The sequence below is a fragment of the Populus euphratica genome, unplaced genomic scaffold, assembly GCF_000495115.2.
Source record: "Populus euphratica unplaced genomic scaffold, PopEup_1.0 scaffold929.1, whole genome shotgun sequence".
Taxonomy (NCBI): Eukaryota; Viridiplantae; Streptophyta; class Magnoliopsida; order Malpighiales; family Salicaceae; genus Populus; species Populus euphratica.
In genome coordinates, this window is record NW_011500789.1 from 76,936 (window position 1) to 88,370 (window position 11,435).

Below are 11,435 nucleotides of genomic sequence, written 5' to 3' on the forward strand. Positions count from 1 at the left end.
TTTTTAAAATAATTAATTTTTGGTAATTTTTTCTAATTTGTTATATTTTATTTTTTTATGTTTTTTCTTTTTTTTTTATTGAGATTGTCAACATAAATGAAAACATCAAAAAATACAAAATAGTCGGCCAAATTGCACCAAAATTGTTTTTTTCAAATATATTTTTCTCTTTTTTTTTTAAATATAATAAAACATGAGGATGAAAAACGCGTGATAACATTTAGAAAGTCATTATAAACTCTTTCATGTAATTGAAAAAATCTGGAATAATTCATAAACTATCAATCAAAACCATATCGGATTTGCGTTGTCAAATCACATATAAAATTGTAGGAAACTGTAATGACAAAAGGCATAGGTGTAAAGATCAAACCAGTAGCCAGTAGCTTTTTTTTTTGTTCTTTCAAACTCTTTTTTTTTTTTTGGTAAGTTTGAACGAATTGAGTTCAGTTTGATCAAATGTCTTAATGAGTCTTCACCCAGAATTCAAGCAGTCAATATAGAAGTTATATTAGACGGTGGGAAACAAAAAATGTCAATTGTTAATTCATTCATTCTAATTGCAATAATATACTGGGGGGAAAAGTCCATTTTGTCTCATCCAATTAATTATATAGACCCTCCTTGAACAAGGATTGGATTATACTGTTCATATTGGACAATGGTATTCATCATGCAAGGCTGAACGAAAGGTCTATTTGGAATAACCATGTTGTGCTGGAATTGAAAATAATATTAGTAGAAGCAATGGCGACGATGGACGTGATCAAGATGGAGACTTGTAAACACACGGAGGAGGGAGAGATAGGGATTTTGGTGAGGGAAATTATAGTAATAAGAGCAGGTTGAAATTTTTCTTTTTTAAAAAAGAAAATTTATTATTCAATTTTAATAAAGAATTTTATATTCATGAAAAAAATAAATTTATATATCTCATATCTAATTCAACTCAATAATTTAAATTATTATAGAAAATTTTAAAATATAATTTATATGATTTTTTAACACTTTCTTTTAAGTAAATTTTTTTAAAATTAAAACTTGTATAAATCCATATTGTATACCCTCTATTTAATTTTTATTAAATAAATAAAAATAATAAAATTTAAACTTATAAATATTTAATTATTAAAATTTTAATATCATATCAAATAACTTCATTTATTTACTATTTCGTAAGTTGACAAGAAGTCATAATTATTCTCGGTTCATACATGGAGAGCAATTTAATTAAGCCCTTCTAAATATGAAAGGAAAGGCTGGACCATCCAAGACCAACAAGCGCTTTCCATTCTCATCAATAACACCAGCAGATCCACACCTTGGCCTAGGACAGTTTGTTGTCAGGCAATTTGGGCACCATCTCAAAGCATAGACACCTTGTCCATTGTTTTCAATGTTGAAGTACCAGAGTGTAGACGACGGCCGTGGCTCCATTCCAGTCACGACGTATCTCCTCCTTGTTTCTGGATTCTCCTCGCCGACCATCCATGCAGTAGATTGAACACAAGTTGAGGCTCCGGAGAATGCAACGGTGAAGTCTCTGGACTCCCTTATAATTGTGTCTCCAACACGAGGAGTGAAAACAACCGGAATACCTCGGGACACCATAGGCGCAAGAGGTTCTTGACCAACATAAAGTGGACACGAACCATTCCGATCAACAAGGGTCAGACCACCTCCAACATCTGTTACACCTGGAAGTACATAGTATTCTACTCCACTTCTAAGAGGTTGTCCATCAGCATCAAGCACGGGAGGCCAGGGTTGAGCCGCTGTTGAAATGGCCATAAGTAGCCAGATGAAGCTCAAGCTTCCAATCAGTCTCAACATGGCTGCCTAGCTAGCTATCTCACACAACAAAACAAAGTAAATAGTAAATACTGTGCTGTTTTTTGTTTCTTTTTTCTTAAGAGTATTCTATGAGCAATATGGTAAGCCCTCTTTGCATCTTGAGTCTCAGATTTGCAATCTATTTATAGCTGAGGGAGCCGACGTACCGTATTTCTCTATGATGGCACGGCAAAAAAAAAGTCAGGCAGCAATTATCCGTTTTCATACGTGTTTATATTATTATCCAATTCATTGTCAATTGCTTGTACCGTAAGGGTATATTTCATAAATATTAGGCCTCATTGAGGGCCGGGCGAATTGTTGAACTGTTATTTTTAAAATAATTTAATCTCACTTAATTAATAAATTACTGCAAAAATATTATTAATTGTCATAAAAAATGGAGAACACATAAAAAATGAGACTTTGTTGTCATAAAAAATGGAGAACACATAAAATTAAAGTTAAATCTTATTCAAGAACAGGTAACTCAGATGAGACTTCGACTAGGCTTTATTTTGATTTGTATTGGACATATAACTCGTTAAATGGATCTGAATAACTTGATATATAGAATGATTGTACAAAACTCCGATGAGACTCAATTATGTTAAAAGTGTTTTTTTATTAAAATATATATATATATATAATTTTTTTAATTTTTTAAAATCTTTTTTATACTGGCACATAAAAATACTTTAATTTAAAAAAAAAAAAAATAGATTCTATCTGATTTTTATTTGAATCGCAGGATAATTATGATGAGAACTGTTGGAGCAAGATAGTGAAGGAGGCAAACTCATATCCACATCTTTGAACTAAACTCATAATCAAGAACTTGGTAAGATCATTCAAGATAATGCCAACAGCTAGAAAGTCATTACAACGTGGTTGGAATAACTCTCAAACTATCCATGGAAGATTTGCGTTATCAAAACACATTCTAGAAGTCTAGGAAACTATAATGAGCAAAGATTTACATGTAAGGATCAAGCCAATAACCACGTGTTACTTTCCTATGCAAGAAGTTAATTCTGATTGCAATAATGTACTGGAGAAAAAGTCTACTTTGTTTTTGTCTCATCCAACTAATTATATAGACCCTCCTCGAACAGGGATTGGATAGATAATAATCTGTTAGGTTGACTAGTTGTTTTAGTTGACCTCATAGCACCACCAATTAGACAACAACACGTGTACAAAAAGGGCGTTCCAAACATCCCTCCGTCATAGCCTCCTTCTTTTATAAAATTCAGCTTCAAATTTTCTAACTTTACTGCTATGCATTTACACGTAGAAACAGCGAGGATGCAGAGGTCTATCAAGTCTGATAAAGCAGAAATCAACTTGATGAAGCAAATGGACTTTTCGTTGCCGTGCCTTCATTAACGTGCTGTCTTGTAGAAATGTTGCATATAAATAGACAACGAAGTGCAAACATATTACACATATATTGTATGTTTCTGTGTTACTCAGGCAGCCATGTTGAGGTTGATTAGAAGTTTGAGCTTCATTTGTCTAATGATGGCCATATCTAGTATGGCTCAGGGCCCTCCTGTGCTCGATACAGATGGTAACCCTCTGACAAGAGGTGTAGAATACTATGTCGATCCTGCTATAACTGATGTAGCTGGTGGCTTAACTCTAGTGGCTCGCAATGGATCTTGTCCATCTTATGTTGGTCAGGTGCCTATTGGACCTGGTTCTGTACAAGGCCTTCCAGTCATCTTCACCCCATCAAATCCAGGAGATACAATTATCACTGAAACTACAGATTTCACTGTTGCATTTTCAGCTTCCTCGACGTGTGTTCAAAACACTACATGGGGCATAGGCGAGGAAGATCCAGAGACGAGAAGAAGATTTCTTGTGATCGGTGGTGAACCAACCGTCTTTGATATTAGCAGTGATCAAGCAGTAGGTCCGTATACAATTGGATGGTGCCCTCCATGCCTCAATCCTCCACCTTGTGGTAGGCCACGGTGTGGACTTGCAGGTATTCTAGAGCAGAATGGGACGAGGTTTTTGATCTTAGATGTGTGAGGAGATCCAAACATTCAAACACACATAAATTTACGTGGTTCGGCAACTTGCCTACTCCACGGAGCTACTGGTTTGTATTAATCAAGCTCAAAAGCAATACAAACAACAAAACAAGGAGGAGGAGAAAACTTCTCAACTCAACTCAACTCTCACCCTTAGCACGCTCTCTGTGTTTCTCTCTATCTCGTGCTCTATCTCAGCTATCAGTGCACCTTCTATTTATAGCTGAGGAGGGAGATGATTGTTCAACAATGGTGGGCAAGTTAGGCACCCACCATTTGACTATGACTTCAACCATGGCTAGTACCCACCGCTGGATGCTTCCTTTTTACTATTAATTTTATCAACTAAAAATTAAATGATAAAATTTAAATTTATAACTGTTTAATTAATAAGTTTTTACTATTATATTAAACTTATAACTCAATTCAAATTTTAAATTATTAAGTAAAATGTAAAAAATAATTTATATCATTATTGAAAATGAGTTGGTTGTACATAAAATTCATCCAAGAGACAATTGGTATTTTCTAATTGGGCACTCCAGTTGAGAAATAACTTTGATCCTTTTTGGCATGCTGTCAAAAGAGACTATATGAGAGGCTTTATATTCACATTTGAATCCCCAACATTACTTGCTAAGTTAATTATCAATATTATATGCCTTATCTAGTAAGCTTGCCTAATACATGTTAATGTCGATCAATGAAAGATATTAATGAAAAGTAATGCAAATTGTCTGCTTTTATATTATTAGAAGAAATTTCTTACCTTAAAGAAAATGTTATCAAATCTTCTTTTATCTATCATTTTATTCTTTGCATAAATATTCCAAGCCATAAAGAAAAATCTAAAAGTAAAATCCTTATTAGTGTTTTATTTTAAATGTTACAAGGCTAAAACCAATTAATAACATGCTAAAATAATATATGATATTTCAAGATATATTATTAAAAGAATATAAAACTTCTTGGAAAGAAAATATAGTTATAGATCCATAAGTATTGTTCACTAGAACATGCAATGATATTTTTGTTTTTTCACCACAAAAAAAAATAAAAAACTTTACATTGTCTTCTAAGGGCAATAAAGTCTTTTGACATGATTTAGTTGTCATTTCTCAATTGACTATAGATAAATAAATATTTTTCTCATCATGATTTCACAAAGATTGAAAGAAAAAAAATATACATGAATTCAAGGGGTATTTTTATATTTTTTACATTGGTTTTTTAGTTATTACAATGTAAGTTGATGGATAATTTAATATTTAACTAAATATAAAAAATAATAAATAATTAAAAAGTATAATGAAACAACAAAAATATTTTTAAAAATAAAAATTTAAATCCTGGAATCAAGGAGCTTCTTGGTTTTTCCAAAATAATAAAATAACAATGATTCTTTTTTTTTGTAATCATAAAATTAGTTCAAAAATATTTTGGTGTTTGGCTAAACAAACAAAAAAAAAGATATATATTTATAGCACACTAGAAAATGTACTAGAAGCACATATGCTCTTTAAGTAATTAAAACGGTGCCTCTCAACGTTCAAAAATATCATTCTTTCATGTTATGTTATGTTCTCTTTTTATTGGTGGAGTACATGTGGTTAATGGAGTGTTCTTCTTTCTTCTTCTTTTTTTCTTTTTTTTTTATTTTTTTTTTTGAAAATTACAATTTTCTTTCTTTAATTATTGATATTTTAACTTTAATCTATATTCTTTTAATTTTTAATTTCTACTCATGGCCTTTACAAGCCACTAGTGTCAATCCGCCAGTGATATTAGTTGCAGCTGACAACATATTTGAGAATATTATTATGGTTATTTTTCAAAATATATTTTACTTATATATACATTAAAATATTATTTTTTTTTAATTTTAAAAAATTATTTTTAATATTAACATATTAAAATAATTTAAAAATATTAAAAATATATTAATATAAAACAAAAAGAATTCTATCTTTTTAAAAAATATTTTTAAAATATAAAAAAATATATATATTTTACATCATTTCAAAGAAATTGTCAAATTTGAGTTGCATATGGCCACTAATGGTCATATGCAACTCAAGCTTCCAATCAATTTCAACATGGTTTGCTTGTCTTGCACAACAAAAATATTTGTATATAAATAATGATTTTTTATAAAATGTATATTTATTATTATCATGTATGATAATTTAAAAAATTAAAAAAAAATATCAATTTAATATGTTTTAAAGTATAAATAATTCAAAAAACATTTTAAAAAATAAAATATAACACAAAAACGAGTGTGTATCGAAGTCTATGTTGGCATTTATCCCAGTATTTCATTTAATTAGACTATCTTACACGAAATATGAAAAAAATAAATCAAGAAAATGTTATCCTAAAAATAAATGGAGCATGATTCTTGACGGCCATGTTTGTTCTTTTATCTTGACGAGATTGTCTTCAACCCTGTGATTAAGTTTCGGCTTCACCTTTTCTCACCCCTTTATCAAGAAAATAAGAGATGTTGACTTCTATATATCTGTCCTTGATAATTAAGGAAAAGCAGCCAACTTTGTCTTTACATAGGAAGATAAGTAAGAAGAAGATTACAACAAATACAAATAAATTTAGTTGCTAATCTTGTTTTAGCTTTGGTAGGGTTGTTCCATTGCCTGGTGGATCTTCTTCCTCCTCTGTAAGGGTATTGCCCCATCAAAAATTAATTTTTATTTATTGTTTTACTTGTTTTAAACAAATTGCATGCAAGAGAATTTCATGAAATTGAATTCCGCATGAGGATAATGTTTTCCTTTTATTATTGAAACAAAAGTGGGTGGTCCTTTTTTTCTACATTGCATATATATTTAAATTTTATCCTACAAGTTTTTCAATTGATTAGGTATTTAACGGTATATGTTAGAAAGTGAAAAAATTCATGGTAGAACAATTATTTGTTAGGTTATGGAATATTTAACTAGTTAAAAATAAATTGATTTTAAAGATTAATTGCTATATTGGGATTTAATTTTGAATTAATTCTCCACCGTCTTGCTCGCTCTTGAAGACTTTTGAAGCTAATTTTATATATATTGATTTGAATCTTTTTAGAATCTCAAATAAAATTTTAGAATGAACTCATACGTAGAACTATTTTGTTTATAATATTATCATCTATTTTTTTATTTTTTTTTCTTTTTTAATTAATCAAGATAATTTTCCTATTATTTTAAAGTTTTTCATCGCGTTAATAGCCCTAGAATCCTAATAATATTTCTTCATTACTATATAAAAAATAAAAAAATAAAAATAAAAAGTAGGATTTCTTGTGAAAATAGAACTCCTAAGCTGCCACTTATCTTTGTAGAATAAGGAAAATCTGCCGCCTATGTACTCCATGCCAAATAATATTTCCTCGCCATGTGTGGAAAGATCACAAGGAAACATACTTAGCTCTTTCCTTTGCATTGATCAAAATTAATTAAGATCTGATCCAACATCACTAGTAGAAGTCTTCCAGCTTGTTCTTACTCAAATATTCTGAATTAATCCATTGAATATCTTTTAAATTATTTTAGTCACTAACCTCGTAATTAGCTTAATTAACACATCTCTAATGAATTATTTGATGTTAGAGGCACGTAATATCATAAAAATCAATTTCGAAGTAAGCTGATATAAATATAATCATGGATTCTTGCTTAAATAATGAATATACATATAAATAACTAAAAACCAATGAATATAATATTGATATTTAAGTTTTTTTACCAGTTAAAATATGAATAAAATAAAATTCCGCCAGTAAATATGACTTGAGGTATGTGATTTTGGGCCCTTTTTAAAAGTCTTTAACTTTACATTAATGGAGGAGTGAGATGCATCCATTCATATTTGGGCCCTCGAACTTTACTAGTTCTCTCTTTTCAATTTAGGGAGCCTGAAAGAGTCCATTTCTTTGCAGAGAACCGACTTTTTTTTTTTTCCTTTTTTTCGAACCACACAAAACATAGAAAATGTTTCGAACAAATTCACAAATTAAGCTTAAATTTTTATTTTGAATGAACAAATCACCACCAATCCCATAAGAAATAAATAAAAGATAGAAAAATAATTAATAAAGTTAAAAATAGATCATCACGGTAATGTTTTAATTCTTTAAATGAAACTCCGGCGTGGTTTAATTTTGTGTTTGAATGGGTTTTATTAGCATATTTAATTTAAAAATATATTAAATTAATATCAAGTGGTTTTAATATATTTTTAAATGAAAAATTTTATACATCAAAATACAAAATAATCATTAAAAAATAGATTATAGATTATTTATATTTTTTTAAATTAATTTTTTTAATTTTTATATTATTTTGATATATTGATATTAAAAATAATATCTAAAAAATAATATTTTAATATATTTTCAAACAAAAAAATATTTTTAAAAATAATTATTACAGCAAAATCTCTAAATTAATTTGGGGTATCTTGCTGTTAAAGCACAGGTGTTATACACCATATCAAACTTTTCATTTATATATTGCCAAAATATGGAAATGAAGAGCATTGAAAATCAAGATGTTAGGCTTGTAGCATTTTCTAAACGGTGATTTAGTATCTACATAAAGGTGAGTGAGCTTGTCACTCTAGCAAGGGCTGAAATTCTATTTGTTGTTTTTTCACTTGCTAGAAACCCTTTTTCTTTGCTCATCCTTTAATGAAACATGTTACTAATCACTTTCTTGGCGGAGATTCGCCATATGGCGATGGCGCTCAGCAGTTTGTGGAGGCACTTAGGCATATAAGGATTCAAGAATTAGCAGAAAAAAGAAATGAGATGGCGAGACAACTAGATTCTGATACGAAAAGGAGCCAAGAACTAGAGGAAAAGTTGGCAGAGAATGAGAGAAGAGGATGGTGGGATGCTTCTGTCGAAGAGCTTAACTTACTAAAGCCTATTGAGTTGGAGTATAAGTTCAAGACTTGCACACGTTCTTGTGCAACAAAGTCATGGACAGTAATAATAGAGCTTCTTCGTCTTCAAGACCTCTACAATCAAATTAATTATCCTTTTTAAAAAAAGCTATATTTATTTTTTATTTTTATCTTATTTATTTATTTATTTTTATTTCTAGTTTGGTTTATACCATACCATTAGTTGTGAGCGATAAATAAAGTTTCAAGAGGGGAAAAATACAATCTTTAAAGAAAACTATTTTAAACAAAAAATAATAATTCCAAAAACTAAACCCACAAATAAAGTTTAAGATGACATATGAGATTAAATCTAGGTATGGCCTCCCTGGCCTAATAGAAAAATCACAATGAATTGGCCTTTCAATATAATCAAATAAAAAACCTTAAAAGTTTACAAACTATATGATTGAATCCTCCTTTTTTTTTGTTGTAGGCTAAGGATTACTTTTACTTCCCCTTCTTTAAACTTTGATTCATATTTTTCATAGAGAAATCTCTGATCAATGATAAAACAAGATTTATTTTACATCATTTTTAAGAAACTTCTTGGTTTGAATCGAATAAGCAATGTCACTCGATCATTATCAAACTTATTATAATTTTTTTATGTTCGTGAGGATCCCACCAGAATATCTTCTACTTTTAATAGGTCATGAACTATATCAGAATCATTCTCAATAAGTTCATAATAAATGATCTTATTTTTTCATAGGATCCGAGTAAAGATCCAAGGTCTTGAGCAATTAATTCGATAGAATAACTTAAAAGATGAAGTATCGTTAATTTCTTCATGCTCAATCCAAGTTTGAAGTACCATTTGTACAAATAAGAATCCCCTTCATTACATGATTTCATCTTCATATATATAAATATAGAATCTATGTGGCAATTACTTAGAAATATATTTTGTGCAACAACCCTTTTCTATCTGATAAAAAAGAATCCCATGATCTTGAACTAATCTTACTGGGGATTGCAAATCTAATTATATTAGTGTCTATTGTTGATTTCTTTTATGTAATACTAATCGATGGAGCTTTATTGGTAAGTGCTACAAGATCTCATACATTGAAATCTATGGTTACAGATCCAAATATCTTAGTATGGAACATTTTCTTTTCCAAGTGAAATCCCCTATTAACATTAATGTTTTTTCTTGTAAAATTGGAATCTTTTCATTATCATATCTTTGAAGTTTAACAAATTTCTAAACCAGGTTGTGTTCTTTCTAGTATAACCCACACAAACCTATTTTAAGCAAATAGTCAAGTTAGATGACTACGAGGGGTGAAAGAATTTTAGACCTTACCACATCACTTAGAGTAATTAGTATAAATATCTAAAGTATTGACATCAAAAAGTTTTAGGAGGTGGTCAAGGAATGGGTTCTCAAACATAATTTAGAAGACTCACGATTTTATTACCAAGCATACTAACAAGTCACTTTTTTTATTAACCATGTAAAGTGCTATGACTATGTTTTATTTTTTCAAAAAAAAATTTTAATATTAGTGATTATGAGTATTACTCAAAATTAACAATGATTTATTTTCTAGGCTACAAAACTTAAGTGCAAAACAAGGGTGCAACAATTTATAAAGAGTCGAGTCGAGACATTTGTTAAACTTTTATACCTTTTGTATATCTTTTAGACTCTTTTTTTTTTTGTCAATGTCTTTAACTCTTTTTTTATATATAGGAATAATATAATGTTGGCATGCATGCTAAACACAAAGAAGACCTTTCAATTCATCCAAAATATAATCTAAAGTTATGATTGGAGAATGGATCAACTAATAAATCAAAAATAAAAATTGAGTTTATGATATTTCTATGACTAAAGCTTAAAATATGAGGTTGAACTATAGCATATCAACAGAAAGCACCCCAAAATCTAGCACGAGGCAACTATCATCAGTTATTAATGAGATTCTTTAAGAATGAATTGGTGCTCCGAGAGCCAAAATGGAGGCAAAATATAAAGAATGAAGTACAAAGCATTGGAATAAGATGATGACATGCTTGTCTAGTCATTATCCTCTCTTATATAGACCTCCATAGAAATTTTCCTCCCCTTCCACCTCCATCTCCATTTCCACTTTCACCTTCAACTAATTTTTAATATCTATGGATATTTGTAATTGATTTGTACAGTAAAATTAATAATAGAAAATGTGTTCTTCAATTTAATTTAGTTATTCAATGTTGTTTAATGTATTTTAATGTGAAATTGTGTGATGGTATATCAATATATATATATATATATATATATATTGATGAACAAATATATCCTATCAATAATTTTATCGATACAAAAGCCTAATTTTTTAGAGAATTATAGAAAGTTAAAAACCATTTTGATATATACTCGTAGATTCACCAACATGATGTTTTTGTAGGTGAGTCTAATAGATAATCCATCAATAAAACCTAATATATATTACCACTATTGATAATATTTATTAATGAATAAACTAACAAAAAATGATCGGTGCCTATTTTCATTACCGACAATAATATTTTATCAATCTATTTCTAAATTACTAAAGGATTTGAATATATGATAAGATACTAGCTAATAATATATTTTTATTGATAAGTCTA

At 29.2% G+C, this 11,435-nt stretch overlaps 2 protein-coding genes across 2 annotated transcripts; one reads left to right on the forward strand and one right to left on the reverse strand.

The window, feature by feature from the left end:
• Nucleotides 1-1,140: 1,140 nt before the first annotated feature.
• On the reverse strand, nucleotides 1,141-1,963 carry LOC105116378 (alpha-amylase/subtilisin inhibitor-like). The gene has a single exon (XM_011013710.1). It carries the CDS (start codon nucleotides 1,831-1,833, stop codon nucleotides 1,231-1,233), a length of 603 nt encoding a protein of 200 aa, XP_011012012.1. The 5' UTR covers nucleotides 1,834-1,963; the 3' UTR covers nucleotides 1,141-1,230.
• Nucleotides 1,964-3,274: 1,311 nt separating this feature from the next.
• Nucleotides 3,275-3,891, forward strand: LOC105116379 (endogenous alpha-amylase/subtilisin inhibitor-like). Its single transcript, XM_011013711.1, has one exon. The coding sequence runs from the start codon at nucleotides 3,316-3,318 to the stop codon at nucleotides 3,874-3,876; it is 561 nt and encodes a 186-aa protein (XP_011012013.1). The 5' UTR covers nucleotides 3,275-3,315; the 3' UTR covers nucleotides 3,877-3,891.
• Nucleotides 3,892-11,435: the final 7,544 nt, after the last annotated feature.